This window comes from Fringilla coelebs (genome assembly GCF_963513975.1).
Source record: "Fringilla coelebs genome assembly, chromosome: 6".
In the NCBI taxonomy this organism is placed as follows: Eukaryota; Metazoa; Chordata; class Aves; order Passeriformes; family Fringillidae; genus Fringilla; species Fringilla coelebs.
Window position 1 is genome coordinate 39,917,534 of NC_140034.1, and position 27,724 is coordinate 39,945,257.

General features: G+C 34.3%; 1 protein-coding gene across 3 annotated transcripts in view; it reads left to right on the forward strand.

Moving 5' to 3' along the window:
- The window catches only part of FUT8 (fucosyltransferase 8), a 97,124-nt gene that overhangs the window by 32,929 nt on the left and 36,471 nt on the right, over nt 1–27,724 (forward strand). Inside the window, exons 3-7 of one of the 3 annotated variants that reach the window (XM_084207856.1) lie at nt 9,475–9,572; nt 17,174–17,305; nt 18,635–19,055; nt 27,043–27,158; nt 27,298–27,466. In XM_084207856.1, coding sequence (XP_084063982.1) covers nt 18,853–19,055; nt 27,043–27,158; nt 27,298–27,466 — 488 coding nt within the window. In that variant the 5' untranslated portion in view covers nt 9,475–9,572; nt 17,174–17,305; nt 18,635–18,852. The remainder of the gene's footprint in view (nt 1–9,474; nt 9,573–17,173; nt 17,306–18,634; nt 19,056–27,042; nt 27,159–27,297; nt 27,467–27,724) is intronic. The other 2 variants (XM_084207855.1, XM_084207857.1) reach the window with 2 other exon arrangements.

Here is a 27,724-nt window from a genome sequence, read left to right on the forward strand (position 1 = left end):
CTGATGTCCATCACCACTATGCTTTGGAAAAGCGATGGTTATGTTGTGAAGTAGAATATCTTGCAACCAGGCCTGTAAATATTTTAAACTGCTAAAGAATTCTACTGACCATAGCAAAAGACTTATCATTCACTTGTGTTGAACAAACACTGTGGTAGTGAGAGACAAGATAGCAATGCCAGTAGTAATTAGTGGTGCTGCTGTAGGTGAAAATAAAAAGCACAGCATTCTTGTTTAACCTAGGTGTTATAATTTATTGAAGCAATTTATCACTTTGTTTTGTTCTGAAGTTAAAAAGGAGAAATGTTATCACAAAAGTTTTGCACCTCTTCTGAAAGAAATTCAATGTAAATGTTCCTTCAGCCATACAAGCTGTTTAACTTCATCAAGGAAAAGGCTAAGGTTTTGCTCCAAATAAATGTAGTGGCAGCTACTAACAGTCCTGAAGTTGTTTATAAGGAATTAATCAACACCTGAAAAGGTGGCTGAACAGACCATAAAACTTCTTTTCAGAGGAACCATATTAGTATTACATTTCAAGTTGGCGCCTTTATGAAAAATCTGAAAACAGCAAATATATGTGGTCCAAGATTATTGAGGTTTATATAAAATTTAAATTAACTGTGAGCTGAGGAGACAGAATTAGAATTGCATCTCAGATAATGTAATGATATCTTGATCTCATGTCTTTGCAAACAAGTCGACGTTTGCAAGTTGTAGAGGTTGAGAAAAAGAAAATTGTAAAATACAGGTTGTATTGCAGATTTTAAATCTGTAAAATACAGATTGAATTTTACAGATTTAAAATTTACAATTGTTTACAGATTGTAAAGTTCAATCAGCATTTTGGTGGCTGTTTGATTCAGTCTCTATGAAAGCATATGTATATGCAGCAGGCAAAAGCTGCTGGAGGGCTGGTGTATCTGAAAATCTGAACATGTATTCAATCGAGCATAAAGGATCTGTTCTGAAGTAAGAATTCCAGTGCTAGTTATGTGGGTGGTATTGTGTACTGATGGATGGAGTGCTGGGAGAAAATCAGTTACCACTTTATCAGTGTTATTTGTCCAATTTTCAGTTCATGTTTCCATATATACGACACTTCTGGAGTATCTGAATAGCAAACTTTAAGAATTTAAAACATAAATTCCCTAACTTTGAAAACAAGTTTTAGTATTGCCTAAATGCACTTTTTTCCCCCCTCTGACTTGAAATGTAATGCTTTATGATTACATATTTTTTAAATGAAGTCTCTGGGTTTTGATGTTTTGGCAATCTAATTCTCTTCCTCTGTATAATGTGGTTAGAAAATGGGTGAGGCACTATTGTGCTGAGAATGCAGTGTTGGTATTCGGGGGCTTTCCCCCTCCAATAAGTGTATTTAGTAAATAGTTAATTTATTTGACATCACTTCTAGAAATGCATGTAAATGAAAAAAGGAAAACTGAATAGCTTTCCTCTGAATTGATGATTGGAGCTGAAAAGATTAGCAATAATTCAGACTAGTTTTCAGAAAATGAAAACGTTTGAAATCACGTAGTGTGGGTTTGTGTTTTGTTTCTGAGAATTCTCCTGTATTGATTGCAGTTGACACTTTGGATGTGTATTGATGCTTCTGTGAATGCTGGTTGCAGGATCAGGATCTAAGTTAGGGGTTCAAAGCAGGAACAGTAAATCCTTTGAATACAGAAGGACTTAATTATACCAGCAGCAGCATGTGACACCTTGTGAGCACTTTTGTTTATTACACGGCTCTGAAAAGTGCAGTCTGCCTGTGTTTTAAGTAGTCCATGTACAGATTAAATGGTGAGGTTCCTAAATTTGAACATGAACACAAAGTGTTCACATGCAGAGATTTCATTAGGATATAAAAATCACATACAATTGCAAGATTTCTTCAATCTTCTTTTCCTAATAGACTGCTTTTTGGAGCCTTTAACTGTGTTTGGGCTAATAATGCGCTGTTAGTTTGTAGAAGAACAGAGTAATCACTGCATTTACAAAACTTATTATTGGGATTTTTTAATAAATTTGTTATGGGGGATGGAGGGCTCTCTGATTAGTACAAAGTTACAGACAGAATGTAATAAGTGTGTTTCTTCTAAGTTCCAATACTGATTGTTTTATAAACTACAGGTAAAATGTTATGTTTCATGTTTTAGTTTACCATCCAAGCATCTTACATAACTTTTTTTTTTTGTAGAAATGCTTGTGTTGTCTCATCTTTCTCCATTTTCACATGACTCGTCACATATTGTGACTTCTTTCTTTCTATGCTTTTCATAAAAAGAAGAGTGGGAGAGAAGGCAATCTTAAAATTAAAATTTATTCTAAAATATATTTAATCTGTATTAACATTGACATTGGTAAGGCTTAGTTTTGAAAAAGTTTCCCCTAAATACTCCCGCAGTATGGGTTTTTGTATATCTGCAGAATTCAGCTCTTGCTGCCTACTTCCAAATGCATACACATGCACTCTACCATTCCAGCCAACTCCCAAATAATTGCTTTTGAAATTCTTAATTAAAATATTAATAAAATTCTTAATTAAAAATTCTTAGTTAAAATATTCTCCCTAACTCTGGTGCTTCAGAAGTTCAAGTTTATTATTTTGGATATCTTGAAGGCTCTTAAGAACAGTATCAGAACTCTATCAGAATGGGCTGAGTTCTGTGGCACTGTTTATTTACTATATTTTGTTGCAATTTTCTTCAATTTTTTCCTTTGCTTAGTGAATAGATTTTCAGCAATGACCATGCCTACATATGATCCAGGCAGAAAAAGTCAGACTTAAAATTAATGTGATCTGAGCTTTTGTCTGCCGTGGCTCCCTGTCCTACTCAAATGTCAGTAGCAGTTATCTGTAGAAGTGGAAGCAAGCAGCCATGACCCTTTTAGTTTACTTTCTGAGCTTCCAGGACTTGGGTTATTCTAAGGCAGATGCAGTGTAGTATCCATGGATGGATTTTTGTAGAAAGAATATCTAATCTGCTTTCTTTAACATATCAAATTATTTTAATTTGAATTTCACAATCAAGTAGTGCCTTCTTAAAATCCTAATATTTTACATCAACCAGGTCTCCCTAATTCCATGCTAATTTAGTTTATAAAACTTAGTCACCTTCTGAGGCATGACATCCCTCAGAAAAACAATGTTCTTTATTTCCCAGTATCTGGTGTTAATTGATGTGCCTATTGTTTCTGATGAGTATTGTAGTTTTCTATCTGCAAGAATTCTGCTGTCATCTTCTTTGTGATTAAAGATTTCAATATAGGCATCAATTTAAGTTCCTTCTAGTAACTGTGAATGGGTTTATTTCATTTAACGTTTCCTGCAGTGGTCCTGTATTTAATGTGCTGTAATAATAATCTCAAACATAATTTGCACTTATGGTATCTGTGTCAAGTCTTTCAGTTCCACTGTGCTTTAGAAATATTTGATATAGCTTTTATGCATGTAAGAACTGGCTTCTCAAAACTTCTGTAGGCTGTCAATTTAGTATTTTCTAATTAAGCTTCATCACCACCTCTCTGCTTGGTTTATGTGTGTCATAGGGAGCAATAACTTGGTCACTGATATTTTACAAAGCAGCTTAAATTGTAGTCCAAAGGCTTCTTTTCTGCTGCTTCTGGTCTTGTTACTGGAAGTGATTGTGGACTTGTCACCAGCTCCTTCCCAGCATTTTTTAAAAGACCATCTAGTTTTCTTATAGAATTCTGTCTTTATTCTCAGCAGCCATTTCACCACAGAGCAATCAGTAGTGTTAACAGCTTGTTATGTTATACAGGTGATATTTTATACCTTAATGTATAACCTGCCTTGTATCCTTTAGAATCCCTGGTAGTCTCCACATAAGAAGGATGTTGGTATCTTCTATTTATGGGACCATTTATTTTGTCAAAGTTTACTTGAGGCCCCCTTGTCTTGGGAGCCCAGAGTGCTCAAAGTATTAAAAATGTGTTTGCTGTACTTATGTGTAGACACAGCACTTTGGGACATGGTTTGGTGGTGGCTTTGGCAATGCTGGGTTAATGGTTGGACTGCATGGTCTCAGAGGTCTTTTTCAACCTCAGAACTTTTATGATTGTATGAGTCCACTTATATGTCTAGAATATTTTGATTTTAGCAAAGCCAACTTCAAAAAACATTGTTTCACTTAAGTTCCTCATTTACCTACCTCTATCTAGATAATCATGTGTATAATGCAGCATGATGGGGTAGCCCTGCCTTCTAATCTTCCTGCCATTTGTTATAACCTTCATTTGCAATTTTCAAGTGTGGGAGCAGGCAGATTATCTTGTTTCCTTGTTGCTTTTTGTGAGTAACTTAAGAGCTAGAGATGTAGATCCTTTATGCCCCCCTTGTGGAACTGAACTCTAAAAGCCATCCAGACTCTCTCTAAATTACTAGGAAATTCCATCCTGAGACTCAATTTGCTAAAGCAGGGTTGCTTGCTTTAAAAAGAATACAAAGATTTATAAGCCAAAAGCCTACTGTCTGTATTTGGGCCTTAGCCAGATTCGAGTAAAAAAGAGTTTGTGGAGTGTGTGTCACTCTGGCCGGAGTTAGCTCAGAACCATGGAGAGCTCTTTTAAATTCCAGTATGGGGAATAATGGGCATCCCTGATTTTTTCTTGTTATTGTGGCTAAAATTAGCCTGAGCTATTCAGAAATGAAGGAAGCTGAAGGGCTTGAAAAAGCCTACACTGAAAGTAGGAACAAGACTGATGCCTGTTACAAAAGAGTAGGTGGAAAAAGCCTAACTTGCAAGTTAAGGGCTTGTGAGATACTGCTGCAAAGCAGCTAAACATAGGAGCTGCTGGCTATGATAGTCACATCCTTATTATTATGTGTTCACCACAAAGCAAAATGCTGCTTTTCTCACAAATAATGAGTTTATACACAATTATTCTAAGAAGGAAATGCCTTTCTTTGTGGCTGTGTAGGTTTTCTTAGGAAGCAGTAAGGATAACACGATTTTAGTTTTTTTCCTACAAGTGCTTGACTTCCAGATTGATTCAAATGGTGATTTAAAATCCTGCTTTTTTTTGCTTATTATCAGTCTGAAATACTTGATGGGATTTCACTAAAATTACCTTTGAGAAGATAATTTTAATTTAATTTTTAAGTCTTTTGTTACTGTAAAGTATTAATATTGCTTTAATATTTACAGACACTTATATGGAAAATGAATTTAAAATCTTATTTTTAGAATGTTTACCTTATTAAAAAAAGTATTTTTTGGAAAAAAAAAATCAATCTTGCTTTAATTGCTGTATAAAAAGTTGTATATATCTGGGCACAGAGACACAAAAATCCCATCTTACAAATAAAATAGCTCACTCATTAAAGCACTCGCCATGGATTGAACAGCAAATTTATGCATTAGGGATAGTTGTTATAAACAAAAATGGGTATTCTGATTAACAGCGTAAACTTAAAGTATTAAGTTTAAATGGACATAAAAGGAGATAAGCAAGAAGCTAATACTTTCAAAGGTGTTTTAAACTCAGCAAGTTTTAAACTCGTCTGTCATTTTTCCTTAATAATGTGTCATACCAATTCTGAGAGGAAAAGGCATTGGCAGCATTATGTGAGGTTTTGACTTGCGACTTCATAGTTCTATTTTATTCTTATCCTTACTACTGTACAAAGTGCTTTGAGTTTTTCAGTTCCTTCACTTAAAAATAAATGAATAAATCTTAGATCAGTGGTACACCTGAGCTATGGTGATGGTGAGGATCACATGCAGAAAGCAGTCAACTTCTGGTGGCATGGAGCTCTGCAAAAGCTGTAAACCAGTGTAAATTAGACAGCATGAAACTAAATGCTAATGCAAGTAAATGGCTACTTGAATTAGCTCATTAGGTGCCTTTTTTGGTGCATTTTGGTGTGTAAAGTTCTGTATCCCAAGTAAAAGGAAACTGGAATGCCAAGGGAAATTTTTACAGGCTAAGATTCACATATTTTGACACAGTGGAATTAAAGTTAGGGCAGATACTTTTTTATCATATGGTAATATTACTATTTGCAGTCCTCAGTAAAATTTGTCTTGCTCTAATAAAAGTACTGCATAAAACATGGTTCAATTTGAACTAGAAAATGGTGATAAAAAAGCAAGTCTGATTATTTAGTTAATGATCCCATTTGATATTCTTTCCCTGATGTGGCCCACTCAAAACTGTATTCTGGCATTTCTGTCAAATCACCCAGTCCCCAAGCCTGCCATGTATAAGAAGAAAGTCTTTTAGCTCAGTTCTGTGACTGTTTTTTTCCCCCCCCAGCATCTGAATACCGTATAGCCTTCACATGCTTTGATTTTGCAAAACCTCCTGGTTGCAAATATCACTTCAGTTTTCTTATGGCTGCCAAGTGTCATGCATTTTTGCATAACTATTACAAACTCAGCAGCTCTCTCATCTGCCTGTTTTTCATCTTGATTTATAAACATCCAGCTGAGTTGTGAACAGACTGATGTTAAGTTTCCTGGTTATTAGATTTTTGCATGTTGCTTTGATGCCAGCCAAAAGAGAAAAGATCTTACCTCTGATCTTGCTTCTGATGTCTGCAGCCATTAAGGAATGACACGGGGAAGCAAGTGGAAAAGAAAGGAAAGTTTAGTGGAGCGCTGCAGCAGAAACAAGAATGGAAAAGTCAAATATTACCTTAAGGTTGTTTTTTTTCTCCTTCTCTGTTCCTTAACCAAGGCATCCAGATTATTCTACTGATAGGGAGCTGCGCTTTCCCCAAGAAGAGGCAGCTGTACTTTGGTCCCAGATGAGCACTGAAACAGGAGGCAAACATTCTATTAAGCCTGTTAAGAAAGGGATACCCCATTTCTGTTTTGTTAACTCTCAAATGACTAATGTAGGGCAGAAAGCCTTATTCTGTTCAGCTTCTTGATTCAACTACTGTGTATTTTTGAAAGCATGTTTGGTGCTTTAATTAAAAGGGAATTAGCAATTGGGAATCCTTTACTTAATGAAATCATCTGTTTCAGTGGCTGTTTCCCTTATCTGTTTTGCACTTATTTGTTTAGGAACTACTTTCTCCTGCCTCATGAGCCAAATTTATCCAGGTGTAACTCCTAATTCTCAGTTTGTTATGTGTTTATTTGCAAGTGTAAAAAAAATTCAATGTCACAAATTCTTTCTTTTTATAACATATAAGTTATGTCCTTCTACCTTCCATAGTCTGATCTTTTACTTCATTGCTTACAAAGATTCGCTTCCTGGTTTTCTTTGGAATAAGGCTTCTGCAAGGATTATCAGTAGATTATTAATTTCTTGCTGTGGAGGAAGATCATGCTTGATGTTAGAGGTTTGAGTTTTTATTATTCATCAACTGGGGTTTTATTAGAATAGGGTTCTATGGAGTCAACACACTAAGTAAACAAGAGAAAATAATTACTATCATGTGATTGTCCTGTTCATTTTCTGAGGTAATTTTTATCTTACAATGCCATTTCATTGGTTCAGATTAAACGAAGGTAACTTCTCACTTCACTGTGTTTCTGGTTAATGTGTTATCCAAGTAGCTAAAAAGGACCATAAAAGTGAAGACTGCTTTATCCATTGCTTATTAAAATGAACCCATATATGTAATTTCCTTGGAGGAGTGCATTGTTTCTGTAATTGACTCTTTCATCATTCTAAAAGAAGAATCACCAATAAGTTTTTGTCTGTTTGACAGAAAATCTTGTATATATTTGTCAAGTACTCTGCTCTTTTTCTTTCAAGGTACAATTCCCTCTTTTGTTCAAAGTAATATTGATTAAAAAAAAAAAGAGAAATTACTGTATCTTTTTTGAAGCTTTCAAATGTAATATGCTACAAGAACTATGAGCACTTATATTTATTACTGTATCTAATATGAAGGAGTGCTTATTATTTTCAAACTGTATTTGTTACTGTTGATGTACTGTTGATTCTTTTATCTAGTTTAGAAAAGTAATTACTTCTGATTAGATTCTTAAATCCTGATAAACTCTTTCAAGGTCAGTGTTCTATGTATAGCTTTAGCTTAAAAGCCCCCAAGTGCTGTGGGTATGGACTCCTCTGAGCCACTGCTGTTGGGATAACTGAACTTTAGGTGTTCATGTAGCATAATTTTGAGGAAAAATTGATCTCTGATACTAAAAGGACCTAAATTGGTGTTTGATAATTTGTTTTTTATCTCTGACCAGAAGCTATGTAGTTGAAGTAGGATTAGTGCTTAACTCCATTGTGGTTTTTGTTATTGTGTGTGTGTGCTTTGGGTTTTTTTTCTTCCAGTAAAAATAAATTTAGTAACTACAGGGGCACTGAACCCTGAATTTGCCATAATTTTTATGTGGTTCACCTTAGGCGTTCTCTGTGTAATTAGCTCTTCGAAGGAAACCAAATGTTTTTTAATTGAAAATGTGCTCAGTTTTATTAGAGTAACAGTTAGGATAATTAACAGTTTAAGTTTTGCAAACTCAGTGAATAGGGAAAAAGAAGAAAAGGGAAAAAAAATTTACAAGGTTTTCTCTGCCAACATTATCATTCTGAGTGTACTGTTGATTCTACTTGCTCACAGTTAATTCAGTGCCTTTAAGCCTTGAACTGCATGAAGAAAGCTTCTGTTTCTTTGGAAGATAGCAGGAATTTCCTTGAAAGTTTGGAATTTGTATTCTTTAGCTATGGAATACTTTTAAAGAGCTGTTCAGCTTACTTGTATTTTGTTGTCTCCAAATTTCCAGGTCTGTGATTTTTCCAGTGATTATTCTAGTGACTTAAAATTTTGATTGAAAGAAAATTCTTTCCAAGGTTTCCTTAACATAGTCATAATTTTTATAAATGATAAAAATACATAAACGATAACAGATATGAGAGAATATATGAATAGTCTTCTATTAATTTTAATAAAATTAAGGTTAAATATTCTATCTTGGATTTTATTTTTTTTTCATTTCAAAGTTTTGCCTGATATTTTGAACAGTGAGTAATGCTTAAAGATGGGTAAACAATTATTTGACAAAACTGCTAAATGGCTGAACTGCTTTAATTGATTATGCAGATTTATATCTCTCATTCAACATGTATAACATCTTTCAGCTGCAAATTTGATGGTATCTGTAAATATTAATGAATCAACTTCAAACATAATTTTGAAGTTGGCAAATATTGACAAGGGAAATTGGGGCTTGGTGAGACTGACTTGTAAAATGTACTCATAAAATCAATACAGAGCCTAAAATATTCTTTGATTTAATTCTTTGGTTGCTAGATCACATTGTATCTTAATCTAGATGAAAGATGGTAGTTAAAAATATTCTGATTGAGTGATTGATCTTTGTGGATAATCTGTGATTAGCTGAATAACAAGCAGAAAATGTGGTATTTTAAAAGAAAACATTAGATTCTTTCTCACTGTTATGATGAAGAGTAAATGAAAAGGAAGTTGTTCTTACAGAATGTGAAATTAAAGGGATTTCTTTTTTTTCTTTTAAGCAGTTATTAATCTCACTGACTGCTGGAATAGTGGAATTACATGTTAACCTCCAAACTCCATGATGCAGTTGTGTTTCCTTCCTTCTGCCATGGACAGGGTGAGTTTTTCTTCACACATGTTACAAAGTTGGGATTTTTTAAAATGTGCTGCTGTTTATGTGACTGATAAAATACATTGTATGCTTGCATGTGATGCCTTTTGGAATAATATTTTTTACACACCAAAAGCTGTAAAAGTTTTTTATTTCATGGAATCACATCATAGCTGGCTTTAGGAAGTTTCTTTGGGGATCTTCTAGCCCAACACCAGTGATCAAGGTAGGGTTGATTGGAGTTCATTGCTTGGGTCTTTGCCCAGCCTCCCAGGATGGAGACTTCACTGGCACTTTCTGCTGCACTTTCACCAATGTGACCATGTGATGCACTAAATACAAGGAATTTAATCCAATGTGACATGTTGTATAAAATAAGCTATCATGGGAACTTGTGATAATGAACTGGTTTTTTGGTCATGAAAAATGAATAACTAGTAATTGTCCTGCAGATTTATTTTTCTAGATATTTTGAATCAAACTTTTAAAAAAAAAATTTCATCAAACACCTGTATTTATTATAACCACTCTTTTTTTTTTTTGCGGAATAATTTCCATTATCATCTGATTGATTTATTGATGTGAAACTTCCTAAGTATATGGGTTTGGTTTTGTAGGATTTTTTTGTTTGCTTGTTTTGGCTTCATTTTGTTTTGGTTTTGTTTCTGTTTTTTTCTTGTTGGTGGATATTTAAACTTGCAAAGGATAAAAATGCAGAAATTACCAGAGTAATTTGTACTATTTTGGACAGCAAGGAGGTAATGTAAAGGAATAGAATAAAATAGAAAGTAATATTAGAAATTATTTTGGGTTGAAAGAACACTGTGTTCAGTGTTTCAGAGGTTATTATTCTTGATAACAACTCAGGTATTTGTGGTAGTTAGGGATCACTGATGGAGGAGGAGGCTTATAGGAAATAATTGCATGCATTTCTTATTCTGATTGAACTTAGACTTGAGAGGGAAATTGCACTTATTATTCTCAGCTTCAGTTTTTCTGATACACACCACCTTAAGGACCTGAAAAAAGCAGTAGCCACCTTGGTTTAGTGATCACTGTTGTGTCTTTTTAGGAAATTTCTGATGCTACTTTGGTTGCAAATGCAGCAACTCTTGGGCTGTTGATGATCCCTTACTTTGTATTCTACATGTGCTTATCCTGTTGATTTTTTTTGGTTGCATCAGTAAATATTGACTTCCTAAAAGAAGAATAAATTTGGTGCAAGATTACTAATTGGTAATTCTGAACATTTGTCTGAATATTTGTATATTTATTCCTCTGCCTTCCATTCTGGAGGTATTTTCAGTTCAAATTTTTGCAAAGTTGTTTTCAGTTATAAAATGCCTTTAAATTGAAAATAGTTTCTGTGCTGCTCAGCTGAGCATTTCACATCAAGTACACACTATAAGCTCCAAAATAATGCCAGAATCTTCCCCTACATTCCCCTGCTTTGCATGTTTCGTCTGTATTATAATATGTATTGTGCTAAAGCTCCTAAATGAATCTTCAGATGATTTATCTCAAGTTGATAATCTTGCTTTTAGACTTGAGATTTTAATTCCTCAAGTCCTATTAATTTACCTTCTTCATAATCTCTGTAAGTCTGAAAAATCATCAACTTCCACATTCCGTCACGCTGTGTCTTTCTCCAAAGCTTGTTCTGATTGGTTAAGATTTTGTTTTCTAACCAAATGAGTGGCCCTGGAGCTTTGACACAGTTAAGAAAGTCTCTTCCTTCTCAAATGTTTAATTTGAGAATAATCTGCAGATTGTATCAGATGCATAGACTGTATTTATTCATGGACAAGTATAAGGGACTGTATGAAGAGAATATAATGCAAATTGTTCAGAGCAATCTGTACAGGTGTAAAATTAGACTTTTACAGAGAGTAACACTAGTAAGGAGGGAGTTGTGGATGTATGAGTAAATAGTGAGTCTAATGAATATGTTTACCTATGGCCTCTGATATATGTGAATAGAAGCTAAGGAAAAAGAAGTAAATTTCTACAATAATATATATATTGAATACTATGAATTTTATGTCCTTGTTCCAGAAAAAAGAGGAAGTGGATAGTTTTTATGGGGAGAAAAAATATAACTAAACCAGTGATCTTGATTAGGAAACTAAATGAACTTCATTTTGGATACTTTTAGAACACAAACATTAATACATGCTCTGTCAATGGGTTTCTGTTCTCTGGTTGAAGAAAACAATAGATATAATTTGTATGTTAATAAAGGTAATTAAAAAGTTATAGATGAATGAAATGCTTTCCAAATTGTTTCCAGTCACGATTCTAAAAATGTTTGCAACTAAATGGGAAAAGGTCTCTTGGGATTGATATATATGAATGGTAGAATTAGAAATAATTACCAGACCTGGCTTGATCACAGTAGTGTGCAAAGCGTGGAGAAAAATTTCAAAGAAATGATGGTTAACATAGTAGAGTTAGGTATAAATGGGAAATTAGATAAATGCAGCATAGATTTGTTATCAAAGATTTTTTGATCTGTATTATTTTGGGTTTACTTGCTGTTTCAATGGGGTCAATTTCCCAATGAAACACAGCTGGGGAGGTAATGTGTATGTATCCCTTTCAGCATTTCTTGGCACATAGAAAGTTCTATATTGAGTTAGAGAAATTGTGGATGAAAAATAGAATCATTTGTTGGAAAAGGAAGTAGCTGAAGGGATGAAGTGACAGGGGCTTGTGCTGCAAGGAAGAGTATCAACCTGGAGGAGAGATCCTGTTAATGCAATTGATTACATGTGTTATTCATCTTGGATGTTTTCAGTAGTGACAATGTCACAAAAACGTAATAATTTATGATGAAAGGTCACAAAATAGAGGAGGGTTCTGATGAGGTCAGAAAAATGTACAAGAATTTTTTACATGGGATACTGGGGTGGTAGAATGGGATAAAGTGTAATAACATAAAAAGTTAAAAGGATGAAAAATAAGAATCTCTGTATATAAGACAGGAGCTTATAAATTTGAAGAGAGATAGATGGAAAAACGTTTGAATGTATTATGTCCTTGTAAAATGGTTGCTGACTGCCAGAGCAATGCAGGCATGAAAAAAGAAATTCTGTTTTGGGATGCATCACACTAGCCAGGTCCAAGAGAGAAAAGCAAGTATTGGGTTGATACAAGACACCAGCAATGCCTTGTGTTACATGCAGAATTATGATTCAATTACTGTGTAAGTCTTCATAAAGAATGCGTTGCATACACCGTGAATAATATTTGTAAGGTTTGCTTATTTTTATCAAACACTACAGAAGGATTTACTTGTTACTTTTGTCCTTTGATCCTTAGTTTTATTTTAATATCCTAAAAGGATTATTTCCTTAGGCTCTAATCCTTTGTCAGAGGCTGTGCCATCACATTATTCTTAAATAGGAACTGGAATCAGAAAGTTAGTTTTAATTTTCATTTTTATGAGAGCACAACAGGCTAACATTACTTAGAGCAGAATACTTTCCTAAAAAGGTAATTTTTGTTAGTGAAATCTTAAAAATATGAAATCCTAAAAATACTAGTTTAAGTTTACTTTTAAGGGAAAATAACAATGTTCTGAGAGGTCAGTCTAAGTTGTATGTCTGGTGTAACAGGCTTTTTGAGTGTTTCACAGTTAATGGTAAGTCATTGTGATAGCTCTTACAGTGGAATGAATTTCGTGTTTTGTGCATTGTGCAATTTTAGGTGATGTACATGCCTTAAATATAGTCCTGTATATGTTTGCTATAGTGATGGTGTGTGTTTTAATTTTGAGTAATTTTCTCCTTTTCAGCTTACATAAGGTACACTCTTTTCCTAGGCCAGTAGGTCGTTGAGCCAAAAGTAGACTTGCTTGGTTTGCTTTGAATTTAATCTAAAATAACTTGAAACTGTACATTGCCAAGAAAAATCATAATGCTCTTCTGAGGCCATAATTCTGTAGGAAGCAAAAATGCACAAGGAGAAAATACACACTGCGTCACTGAATTTACTATTGAAAGCATGTGTGAAATAGTACATTAAAAAGAACCTTATTTAAGCCATAGAAGATGTCCTTACATTTGAAATTATATGGTATTGAGCTATTAAATTTTTATAATTCTTAAGTACCTTTTAAAGCTTTAAAATAACTTGAAGGCTTTGTGGGAGCAAGATGAAGAAAGGTAGTATTTTTGGGGGGGAGTTTATTGGGGTTTTTTTTGGTTTTTTTTGATTAATCAGTTTTGCTATAGCAAAATAACTTCAACATGGATGCACATTATTTCTCATTAAGATATTGGTGCTATGCTTCAGTTACTTTTTTTCGTTTTCATTTTAATCAAGTCTCTTTAGTGTTTCATTTAGTTGTTTTCAGTTAGTCATTTAGTGCATTACATTGAAGCAATGTAGTTTTTTTAACCAAATTTTTCCTGTTAATTTGGCAACAAAACTTTTTCACATTCTTACAATGAACTGTGGTTTACATGTGTCGTATGCACAATTTGATTTCACAATTAAGGCTTGAAGCAGACGCTTATTTTAGATAAATATTCTGTCTCCTCTTCATGGAGTCTAAATAAGTTTGTGACACCAACCACATTTTCTGTGCTATGCACTTACAATAAATAAATTTTAAATTGAGTTCCTTTCTCACAGTGTTATTTTTCATTCAACTGATGCATTGAACATTATGTATTCCCAATGATTTATGGTAGCCACTACTTACCAGACCTATTTTGTTTCATTAGATAATGCTGCAAATTTTGTAGTGACTTTTTGTAATAAACCTACAAGATTAAATTAAACCTGAAAAATAGCTTACTGTATGTGATGCTCTCAACTCAGCATTTGCTTTTTATATTATTTCATTCTTATTCTACAAAACTTTTTCCTGATATTGGTTTGATGTCTTTAGTAGCTGAAGTAACAAATCAACTTGTAAGGAGTGATAGAGAACTTCTACATTTAAAACCAAAAAGCATTCATTTTAATCATCATCAATGTGCTGTTTATTTCTCATTATGTTGAGAAAATTTTATAGATACCTGTAGTCTCTTCATCTTCTCTCTCAGGGAACCAGGAGACCTTTTAAATTTGTATATGGAAGATTTTGCACTGTTAATGTCATACCAAACTGCTTTATTTCATGGCAGCTAAAAGCTGTGTCTTTACAAGCATACACTGAGCAATGACTGAAGGTTACCAATTTCACTGTGACATCTGCAGTCCCACACTGATACTGGCATTAAAGCTGGCTTTGATTTACTGTACTGATGGAAGCTGCTGCTTGTGCTTTGCCTTTCCTAGCCATGCCTAGCACCTGTTGCTGGAATTTCTGTGGTTGCTAGCTGGGCTCTTAAAAATGGGACATGATTTACCTGAGGGATCAGTTGAAAAACCCTCTTAACTGTGTGTAGTGATGAAATTTGTTGAGAAAATTAGCTTGAAAATTGCTCTAGAGCTGCTGGGAAGAATAGAGGAACACATTTTTTTTTTCATTCCATATATCCAGGGTAAGCCTTTTGAAAGAGATAAGAGATATTTTTTTTACATTGTTTTAGAGAGTAACATTGTAAGAATGTAGTTGACCATTCTCAGGATCCCCTAGAAAGAAACAAGAACTAATCTAAAATTGAAGGAAAAAAATTAGCTGATTACCAATATACCATGTAATGTATTTATGCCCTGGAAAATGCAAGTTTATGGGTAAATCTAATCAAATGCAAGACAAGAAATCATGGTAGATCTCAGGGGATGACTAACTACTAAATTAAAATTTATGGCTATCTCTGGTAAAAGAAAACTAACATAATATTCTTAGATAAAGGACCTTCCCTATATAATTAAAACATAAATTTATAATAACACTAAAAACTGCTATTTAGGTATTTTTATGTCTTCTGCTTAATAAAATATATTTATTGGTACTGCTCTGCCCCACCTTTCAGGTTTGGTGGACTCTTATTTAGATGTTCAGTGTCAGATGGTGTTAATAACCATGTTATGATCCATGACAGGTTTGAATTGCTGCATTTGTGGGCTGCTGCTGTGGGTTTTTTTCTAACTCAAGGCTCATACTTTCAGTCTTGGCAGTCTTGAACTTAGTTTACAGTATGAAACCTCATAAACAGCTGTAGAAAATTAAACAAGTATAAATATTGACATTCCATCTTGACTTTCTGTCAGGCAGATAGCTGTGGCATCTGTCTGCACGTGGAGATCTTTCAGAAACCTGACACAAGCCATAAAAATGGAACAGTTTTAAAATTGTGATGATTTTTCCTTTGTTTTGATTTATATAAAGATCTTGTGTGAACTTTGAAATAATGAATTGCAGAATGATGGAGTGGTTTGGTTGGAAGGAACCTTAAAGATCATCTAGCTCCAACTGCCCTGCCATGAGCAGGGATGCCACTAGATCAGGTTGCTCAAAGTCCCATCCAGCCTGGCTTTGAATGCTTCCAGGGAGGGCACATCCAGGGATACTGGATATTTCATCCCTGGAATGTCAAATACTTTGACAAAATGTCAAATATGTTGACATTTTGCATTTCCAGAACAGTATGAAATAAAAGAATTAGTGTGAAAGCCACATTACAGTACCAAGTTGATAGTTAAGTGCTGTTGGAGCTCATGTGTAATGAGATACAGCAGGTTTGAGATACAGGCTTTTTAATGCTTTTTTCAGAATGTTCTTCCTATTCATTCAGCCAGTTTTGCACCTGTACTTTGTATTTAACTCTACTGTGACCTAACTTATGAAAAGAACAGTGACATCTTCAGAGATTGATAGAAATCTGATAAAACCTGTGAGGACTTTGTGGCATTTAGCCCAATGCTGAACTGATTTTTCATACAATTACCAATCACAGCTAAAGCCCGTTCGTAATGGGCCTCAAAGATCCTTTGTATACAACTCTGCACACTGATGAACTGATTTTTTTCCCCATTTTTGATTTTTTTCCTGATTGAACATCTTGATGACCATCTCAGATCATTGGTATCAGAGTTTTTCACCTCATGTTTCACCTTGTTTTCCAAACACTTATGAATATGTCAAGCTGTATGGAGTCTGCTGTGGGTGCAGAGAGGTCCCTGCTCACTCCTTCCTCTTAAACTGATTGTCTGTTCTTACTGTACATTTCTTCTCTTCTAATGGGGTGGGCACTCACATGACCATCTTTCTTCTTCCATCCAGCTTAGGTGTTTTGGAACAATTTGGGAATCTTGTTGAATGCCATTTGAAAATACACATGGACCAAATCAATTGCATAACAATTAGAACTGGTTCTGTCTTGCCTGTGTGTTTGTTTACATCTTCAGAGGGACTTTAATAAATTTATGGGGCACAATTAGTCTTTCTAAAAGTAATATTAGTACTTTTATATATTGATTACTTTCATCCTTATGTCTGCAGATTTATTTCATCTTATTATTTCTGCCAGTTTGGCTGACACAAGTATATTTTTTTTTCCTGGTCTGTAATTACAGGATTCCATGCTGTAGACCTTAGAAATAATTGTTTACTTTTAAAATTTTCCATTCCTTTGCTACAAAGTCCTTATGAGTAAGAGGTTGCACACCTCTGTTAATAATTAAACTATTGCATTCTTTAACTTCTTTAGAACTGTTGGAAGAATACCATCTGTTCCTGATGAATTGTTATATCAATTTTGTGGATTTTTGATTGTCTGATCTACTAACACTGTTGTTTGAGACAGACCAACGCTGCCTCTGATAAAGAAGATATCTGATTTGTGAGTCTGCTTAAGCTTATATTTTATGAAAAACAGATTAGAAAAAAAGTCAATATTTTGCTTGCAAAGTACTCTGTAAACAATTGTGTCCCATATTACTAGTCATAAGTGGATTTTTTTTGTCTCTTTTAAACATATACAAACTACCTCTCTTCTCAAGATAACTTGAGAAATTTTTCAGCCTTTTCAGTGCTGTTGAAAACACTAAACATTTTCAAGGTTAGAGTTATTGTATCTGGAAGTGTGTGCTCCAGGCATATTTCCATAACTGGATGAGTTTGGAAGTTACTGCAATTTAGGAAGATTTTGCTCTAGACTTTAAATGAGTGCGAACAAAATAAAATAAATGAAATGAAAAAGAAGTTAAGGTGAAAGAAGGATCAAACAGAAAAGAATAATTTGGGAGAAGGTAGATGTGGATGATCTCTCAGATGAAATACTGTGGATTTAGAGATTTGAAAATTTAAAAACTGGGTTACTTTGAAAATTGAGTCAGAATGGCGTACATGTGCCCTTTAAAAAAGGTAGAAATGTTACATTGCTGAGGAAGAGGAAGAGAGGGGAGAAGTACTTTAAGAAGACACTGGACATGCTGTCAGTTAAAATATGATCTAGATAGATGAGCAAATTTGTTCCCTAGTAGAATGATATTTTGCCAAGTAGGAAATGAATTGAGGTGGTTTTGCATTTTTTTAAATGGCTTTTTTTTTTTTGCGAGAGAAGGTATTACCTTTGGAGCATTTTTTGCCTTTTTTATAGTTTTTATAATAACAGCTTGTCAAAATTGGTTTGATAGTTTTGAAACAGCAGAGAAGTGTTTCTAAAGTCATGCCTGATTTTTAAATACTTGCAAATAACAGAATATACTGTTAAAATGGCTGTAACTCATTTGTTAGAGTGGCAGTCATGATAAAAATAGAGAAGAAAGTTAATAAAAGTGAAAAAATGAAGATGTATTTGTAATTAAATAAAAGCTATTTGTTGATAGTAAAGGAAAATGTTACATTTACCAGAGTGACTTTTAAGCTATTTTAATGTCTGAAATGAAACATGAAATGGTAAATATTTCTCTTATAAAAAAGCAGCATTTCTTCTGGCCGTATCAAAGCCAGGATTAATTATATAGTCTTTGTCATTCATTCATGAATTCAGCATAATGTTCTGTGGCAAGTTAAAAGCTTTTTTCTTTGTCTCTGTGACAGAAAGTACTAACATTGTCTATTGTCATTCTTGAATGTTAATGACAATACATTTAGCTCAGTTGCAGTCCACTATATTTTTACCTATCAGAATTATAATTTCAGATTTATTTTTTATTTTTTCCTGCAGAATATAAATGAAGAATGATGCAATATTAATGCTTTCTATGTACAGCCTTATAAGAATCTTCTTTAAGGAGTTGCAGTAAGACAAACACTGAAAATAATTTTTCTCCGGTACAATGTGTTGAAGCAGAGGAGCTGGAATTGTCCCCCTTTGTACAAGCTAAGAGAATGTTTGCTGTTTTGTGAGTGGAAGCATCTCTGGAGTGAACTGAACTTCTGAAAATGCGGCCATGGACTGGTTCCTGGCGTTGGATTATGCTCATCCTCTTTGCTTGGGGAACTTTGCTGTTCTATATTGGTGGGCACCTGGTACGAGATAGCGAGCACCCGGATCACTCCAGTCGGGAGCTGTCCAAGATCCTTGCTAAGCTGGAACGGTTAAAGCAGCAAAATGAAGACCTAAGGCGCATGGCAGAATCTCTCAGGTAGGATCTCAAAGTAAATAAAACTGCTGGGAAAATGTTTGAAGTAGGAAGTAGCAGAATTTAAATTGTAAGGGTTTTTTGTGGGAGTTTTTGCAAGATTGTATTTCATGTTTAAAAGTTTATGTAAGTGTTCTGATCTGTGCTATAAGTAGATGAAAATATATTGCAAAACCTTTAAATAAATAATGCACGTTTAGCTCTGGTCTAATGCAATTATTACTTAAGAGTAATTTAATGGTGTGGAAGTGTTACTGTCATAATAACAGAGTTTTGTAGGTGATTCACCCCTCAATGCCAACTTCAAACAAGTGCAATTATTATGACATTCATACAAATGAGAACATCTAGTTCTTTGTACTTCTGCATGCAGTAATTGGAAGAGCTCATTTTAAAATTGCTGAAAACATTTGTACAGCTTGTTGAAGATAAATGCTGACTTGCTGAAGATGATCTGCAATAGATTGCTGCATTATACAAATTCTTTTATCTAAGTTTTCTTCCTTGCCTTGCTGCTAAACTTGTAGAAATACTCATAAAGTAGGATCATCTTTTTTACAGTTACACAGTCACTGAAATATAACCCATTCAAATTACACAGTGGCTAGAAGAGAGTAAATGATTTTACTGGTGGCAGGGTACTGTTTGCCGCTCAAGAAGGAGGCAGTAGAGGCAGGAGATGCTAAGTAGAGGCTAAACTATATTTTAGGCAGTCATGATTTTTTCTAAATATCTTTCAGTATTTCACTAATCTTACCTATATTCAGAAAAATATTACATTTTTGGTGGGCAATGTTTAAGTAATAGCTTATGCTGTTGGTAATTTCCCATGCTTTATAAAAATAAAAACTTCATTTTTTATCTACTCTAAACATGCTACAGTATTTCCACATTACTTCTCTATGATTCCATTAAAGGTGTCAAGAGGCAGGAATTAGATGCAAAACTGTGTTGACTGGACTCTGTTCAGCTTTTTTTGGAAATATGTTGTTCAACAATATTTCTGAGACATTTCCTCAGAGTGTTTGTATATCATAGCCACAGGAGGATCTGAAATTCTGGCATGAGAAACCCTAAATGACTTTAAATACCAGTTGAACAGCTACTCATGTCCAGGTTCAGTAGTCAGTGCTCTCCAGGAGTTAGCCAGCTTGAGACTGGAAGATCTTCAGGCATAGTTTTTTTGCTGGAATTCATGAGCTTGGTGAAATATTGGACTTTGAGGGAAATGATGCATGACAATATAGGGCCTTTTCATTGTTTTTACTGTGCCAAATCCCTGGTACTGTTTACATAGAAACATCACAAATAGATTTTAGAAATAGCCTGGTCCACCTGTATTATTAAAGTATTATATTATAATGTGGTGCAGAATTTCAGTATCTCATTTCTTTGTTTGCCAGACAGAATAAGCTGTGTTGAAAATAGCTGTTAGCTTTACAACTGTCCCATTTATAGTTTTGTAGCAGTGTGTCTGTTTAAAACGAGGCATTAACCAGCAGTCCATGGATTGAGTACCTGTGTCCTGGAAGAGATCACTGCTGCTGAGAGCATACTTTATAGAAACAAAACACCTCTTAACTTCAGAAATCCAATTAGACAGAAAAGATTACTTTTGCTCCAGTTTACATCTTAAAGTAAAGACGTAATTTTTTTGGGCTTTACTGATCAAAGACAGAAAGACTGGAATGATTATTTGAATATGATTTAATTGCTAGAATATTTTGTTTTATACTGAAAACTCTAATTACTGATAGTGTCAGTTAAATCTGAGTGGTAAGACAACACTCTCTACATCAATAGAGCTCATAACAGGCATGAGGTAAAAGCTTGGTTTTGCTGCCCTTTTCCACTAAAATTTATATCTAGAGAACAAAACAGCATATGTTTTATGGTTAAAACAGAGAATATGTTCTGGTATGCAACAGGGCTAAGATAATGCCTGAAATGAGGAATATTCCAAATAAGAACTTAAAGTTACTTGTGGAGGAGTTTATACAAGATGAGAGTGCCTGCCTGTAAAATTGGAACAATAGACAGACATCTGATTACTAATCAGTTAACTATACTAGTGAAAGTATTTTGACATTATTAGATAAAACTTTGGCCTGGTAAAAAGCTCTAAGTTAACAGAATTTACCTTAGTGGGCAAAGAAGTTTTGTGGATGTTTGAAAATTTTCATAATGAATAGTTGTGCTATTAATAATAGCTAGCTAGGGCAGGCAGGAAGGAGCAGAAGACAGTGTGGTTACAAGAATGAGTAGTTTAGTTACAGTGTAAGTTGTTTTTTAATTTTGATTTTGAAGTTGGAGAAAATTGATATTTCATCTTCAGTTGTTAATTAAAATGGTAAAATGCATTTCAATACATTTCAATTGCCTAGTCTTTCCCATTATATCCCATTCCTGGGACTCCTCAGACTTCCTTATCACCTGATAAAAGTATCAGTCTTTTGGGATGATTGAAAGCAGGAGTTGGACTGTGCTTGTTTTCATCTCTCTAAGAATGCCAACATGCAATGAAGTGATCTTTCCACCCTGAAATTTGAATCCTCCTTTGCTTCCAATTTATGTAGCAGCCCCTCATCCCCAAAGACAACAACAAAAAAAACCCCAAAAATCTACCCTATGAAACATACCTTATGTGCATGCACAACCAACCATTCAAAACTTGACAAAGATCATATCTGTGAAAAGGCTTTATAAAATCTTGCTTAACCCTTTTTTCCTCTGTGATACTTAAATAATATCTGATTTTGTAATTTTCTCCTGCTTGCCTATGTTCACACAAGATGTGTAAGGAATACAATTAGGGTTTTAGGGCAGGGGTTTAACTTGTTTGAGTTATTCTGGTTCCTACCCACTGCAACCATTTTTATGTTTGATTTCAAAAAATTTGTTCTTACGAATTTATGATTTAAAAAATATTTCTAATTTATTACCCATATTGGTTAAGAGTAGGTAGTATTTTTACAAGGATTTTTGGTGAGCATATTTTTTGATACTTATTTTCTGAGATGTACCTTAGCAAGAGTGCAAGTTGGAACAGTCACATCTTTTTGTAAATGGCCTGAAATAAAAAAAAAAAATTCCTTTAGGAACTGAGTACGCTTCTGTGGTGCACTTCTCTTTACTTGAAATTGCATCAGGTATCACATAGTTTTTATGGTATATTTAAAAAGCCTTAGGTGAGAAGTTACTGTGCTTTTTCTTTTGCCAATATGATGCTTTGTTAAAACGTTGCTTGTGGGCTAGAAAGAGGCACAGATATACGTTAATGATGCAGAAGATAAATGGAATTAAAGGTATTTTGTAGTGTCTGAATTTTAAAAATTATGTGCATGAATATTGTAGTATAGTGAGTTTGGATGGTTACCATAGCCTGTATATGATTATAAACAATATTGTGTGAGCAGATTACATAATGTTTTTTCCTAAAACCAGTAGTTTTACCTAAAAGTTTTACTTACTATTAGGATTAGGATGTGATTTCCAAAGACTGTCCTTGTTGCATATGGATGATACAAGGCTTTTAGGAATAGGAGAGCATAAAATTACAACTTTTGTAATGTCCCATTTTCTTGGATGGAAACTGTGAAGCTGCGTATGCCTTCATCCTTGTCCTAGGCTTTCTTTATTTTTGCAATACATGAATTCTTCATAGTATTCATGTGGTTCTTTATGTATTACTGGGTGGTAGTCAAATTTTTATATTTTAGGGTATTTTGATGGAAGATAAACCTGGCAGTTTAGGAACCAGTAATTTTGGAGCTCTCCTCAGGGGAATAGAAAATCTTGTTAAATGGATTCATACTGTGTTCCATGATATGACTGCATCACATTTGGACTATATTTGCTTCCTAGATTCTTTTAGATATTGCATTTTGTAGAACCTGCAATTCTTTTAATAAATATGATAACCTGTTTTTTACTCTGAATTAGCAGTGTGTGTTATAAAGCAGAACAGAGGTGGAAAAGGGCAAAATGTCATCAAACACATAAAACCAAACACCTACATATTATTCTTATAGTTCTGAGTATAGCTTCAGAAAGAAGAGATCAGATTTAATTTTGGAAGAGCACTAGAGTTGCTTTCATGTAGCTGCTGCTGAGGCTGGTGGAGAATCCAAACTCAAGATCAATTAATCATAAGCAACTCTATTAAAGTACTTCTGTCAATTACACTGGGCAGTTTTCTGGTCTTTTAAACCTGTAGAAAACATTAAAGGGGCTTGGATAGAAGAATGGTTTTGGGTTGATAAAAATTTAAATACTAAAGTACAGTTTCCTACTATATGTATTTAAAATATCTCAAGTTTGATGCTGAGGGTGTTGAACAGGCCAGTGTGGGAAGAATGAAGATAATTGAACTAAATGGGGGCCACCTCTGCTCCTTTTACTGGTTCTTTTGTGCAATTCTGAGTTAAGGGAAGCAAGATGTGCAGTGGATAGAAATCAGTGCTGATCAGGGATGTGCTGATCTAAGTTGATAAGGGATGCTTGCTCTTTATTTGCAAATAACACTGACTCTTTCTTTCAGTTTTATTTACTGAGGAGGTTTTATCTAAGGAGGATGAAGTGACAGCCTGTATTCTTTTTGTTTGTGTGCGCAAGTGGTCATTAATAATTGAACATTATTTTCTTCTTGGGAAGAGAAAAAAGTGAGAGGAGAAAAGACAGTCATAATGTGGCTTTAGGTAGTTATAAACCTTCTAGCTCCTTACAAAGAACTTGGATATAAATGAAAGAATGAGAAAGTATTTGAGTATGAACTTGTGAAATCTTACATTTTTCCTTTTGCTGATAAATTAGTGTAACCTTTTAGATATCTTGGAAATAGGAAAAGGTTAGAATGGTTTTTATAATTTATGGATTTTTAAGAACTATTCTTACAATTACTTTAGACAGTATGGCAGTTCTTCTAGCTAAATTGAATGTCACTATGATTAATTTTTAAGGGGCTCTTTTTGCCTTCAGAGTTCCAGACTAGAGATCCATTGCTTTGTCATTGCCCCTTTGTCATTGCACCTGAAGGTGATGAGAAAGTGGCCTCAGTCATATGGATTATGTACACAGAATTTTTTTAAAATCTGGATTACTAACAAAGCAGAAACAGCTTGTCTCTACAACATAATCTTTTTGCTGTTTAGAGTTATCCAGTAATATCTTTATTTGATGAGTTGATTATGGGAAAGATAATTTATATTTGCTATCAGATGGTAGGAAGCAGCATGCAAGCATCACACCTTATAACTACTGAGAATTGAAATGAGCTTTGTTTATTAGCTTGATTGACCATTTAAGTGGCTTATAATGATGTTTATTTTGTGTTCATAACTTAATTACAGCTTTACCATAGTAATAAGGGAAGAATACTTTGTACTAAATGCTTACTGATGTGTTTTTTAATTACTGCTTAGAATCATCTTAGTTTAGATGAATTTACTTTAAACTCATTTCTCATATTTTAAGGGGTAAAATAGTTGTCAGGACTTCAGTAAGATTGTTTTTTTCCCCGTAAGGATTCCTGTTTTTCAATAGGCAATCTTATTCATGAGTATGCATAATTACTAGGATATTCTGCACTGGAAGTTACCTTCATACAGGATGCCATGAGACTAGACAGGGATTTTAATTCAAACACTTTTCCTTCAAATGTTATATCCAGCTCAGCTGAAGTACTTGTAGTGGGTAATAACTGCCAAGCTGTGCTGGTTGCAGAGAAGAATCTTTTCCTTAATTTTGAAACTGGATGAAAGTGAGGAAGACAGCAATTCCAAGTCTGATGAGGTAACAGATGTAGAGACACAACTGAGAAAAAGAATAAGCTATCTTAGTTTCATCCTAAAAAGATGTGCTTTTTGGAACTCTAAGCAACTAGCTTAGAGAATATCCCCCCATCCCAGCTCTTTTATCTAACAGTCTAAGTATAATAAAAATTTTTATTGCAGTGTGCCAAAGCAAGACGAATGTTAAATGGCAAAATGGTACTTTTCTTTTTAAGATCTTAATTATATCAAATGCTCGACATTACTGTGCTTCTTTCATATCATCCACAACCATCCTTCTGTAGGATTCTCTAATTGCTACTTCACAGACTTTCCTTATGCTAAGAGGATGTGTGCACTGTCTCAAGACTTCTTATGGTAATGATTTTCTATCCTTTCGCTCTATTGTTCTCCACAGACTCTACCTTTAGGGTATGCAACTTGTACAGGATAAACTGTTCCATTTTTTTCTGATAATTTTGTGGTTAGTTGTTCTTTCACAACTCAAGTTGTGGTACCAAGTTGGCATATCACAAACACATTTCCATCTGGTAGTTTTAAATTAGTGTAAGAATGTAAATGTTTTTCAATATAATTTTTAAAGGCTTGTTTGTATTGTCGTGTACATGGCAATCCAATACTCTATCTCAGTAGGATATAACACCATACATTTGTTGCAGATTTACAAATGGATTGTTGAAACAGATTATATTTAGGGAGTGCACATGCTTAAGATTAGGATATTTTACACAGTTCTGACATGCTTGTTCCATCAGTGCATGAAAAAGCAGATGTACAAGCAGTTAATGATAATTCCTTTTTGTTTACCGTGGTAGTTTTAGAATACAAATATTTTTTTTCAGTAATTTAATTATCCCTAGTAGGATAGGGATAGGATAACTTTAGTAGGAAGCTTTAAGAATGCAAAATTTTTTGCTAAATTTCTGTCAGACTGTGTAGCTGCTTTTTCCTCCACCTCTCCTACCCCCTTCTGAAAAAAGATGCTTGAATGCTGTGCTTTGTGTGATACACCTTTCTGATGCTCACATTAGGTATTTGTTTTCTTCAGCTGTTCCAGGGAAAACGAACTTTTCATCAGTCCCTGAAATTTTATTGGAATTTAGTTATCCAGACCTGGATAACATCTCAGTAGGAAATTTAGAATGCTTTCATTTCTTTTTTACAGGGAAGGTGCTCCCTCCAACCAATGTTTTCTCTATGCCAGAGGCATCTTTTGTCTGTCAAGGACTCTTCCTGTGTATAGTGCTGTGAAACTCTGTGTGTTTGTGTGTGGAGAGAATATCTGTTTCTTTTCGCAGTTCCAAAGACTTCCCATTGCACGTCTGCTTGCTCTTTTTCTTTCTGGGGTCAGCTCTTACAAAAGCTTATAAAATGTGGAATAATTTTTAACCAGAAGGGTAATTTCTCTTGAAATGAAAAGGGTTTTTATTTTCCCTGCATTAAATTTGTGAGGCAAGAAGTTAGCATCTAATTTCTCAACGTTAATAATTTTGCTTTATTAATATGTGGATTCAAGTTGAGATGAGGAACAAACCTCAGTAATGCCCCCAGGGCTGATTTACAGCTCATAGATTTCAGGATATGTGTTTCCATACTTCTCCTGTGCTCACATATCAGAAATTTAACAGATGGATGTTACAATTGCTGGTGGTTTTTTAGGTGATCTACACTTTAGAATTCTAGAGTTGTCATAAAAAATCATGATAGTGGTACATTTAAGACAGCTGGATGTTTTTCTGAGTCCAGACAATGCATTGAAATCATCCTGTGTGGATGTGTAGGAAGAGTTAACTGGAGATCAAGTGCTGGTGCTCTGGCTCTTCTAGAAGATATGGCACGGGTTCAAGAGCAGAATGGCTTTGTTTGTGGGGCAGTCAGGTTAACAGTTCAGCTGCCACAGATATTATTTTCACAAGCAGAGCCTTGGATTGTTCTTGTTGGTGAAAGTCTTCTAAACAACACAGTTGTTACAGGACCTTCCAGCTGTGTTGTGCAGTGTTTTTCTCCTATGGGATTGTGCTTTTAAAATCTTCATTATGTTAATATGTTTAATTTCTTCTGGTTTTAAGGAAATCTGATGAAGGTTTAGCAGTGAAACAGTATGAAATAAAAATAAGTGGAGAGCTGAATTGTTAATGCAAATAATTTATCAAATAATTATGTTCATAAATCATGCCATTTCTTTATTTTCTGTATCCTAGGATACCAGATGGTCCCATTGATCAGGGACCAGCTGCAGGAAAGGTACATGCTTTAGAGGAGCAACTTCTAAAGGCCAAAGAGCAGATAGAAAACTATAAGAAGCGGACAGGAGATGGTTGGTAGATAATTTTTCTTTTAATTCTTAAACAAGTTTTGATGTTTTGGTATTTCATATCACAGGTGTATTGGCTTCTTAACAAGTAATTTAGCTACAAGTACTGATGCTTTTATGTCTTTTTTTTTTTCTTTTAAAGTAGAAGGCCTTGGAAAAGACCATGAAATACTGAGAAGGAGGATTGAAAATGGGGCTAAGGAACTTTGGTTTTTCCTCCAGAGTGAACTGAAGAAGTTAAAAACTCTAGAAGGAAGTGAACTGCAAACACGCATTGATGAATTTCTGTCTGATTTGGGTCATCAGGAAAGGTACTTCCATTAGTTGGTTCTGCCCTTTAATTTAGCTGTCATTATATTGTTCAAAGATGTGTGGCAATTATATTTTTCATTGTTGTCAATCTTCAGGCCTCCTTATTGTTGGAGTACCTTTTGTATTATATTAAAATATTCTGCGTGAGTTTTGTTTGTGCTGAACAAAATTAATCCAGGAACTGTTAAAAATTCAGTGACATCTGTCTTTAAGCATATTATAAGTCTGTTCCCAACAGGGCTGCAATGACAGTTTGT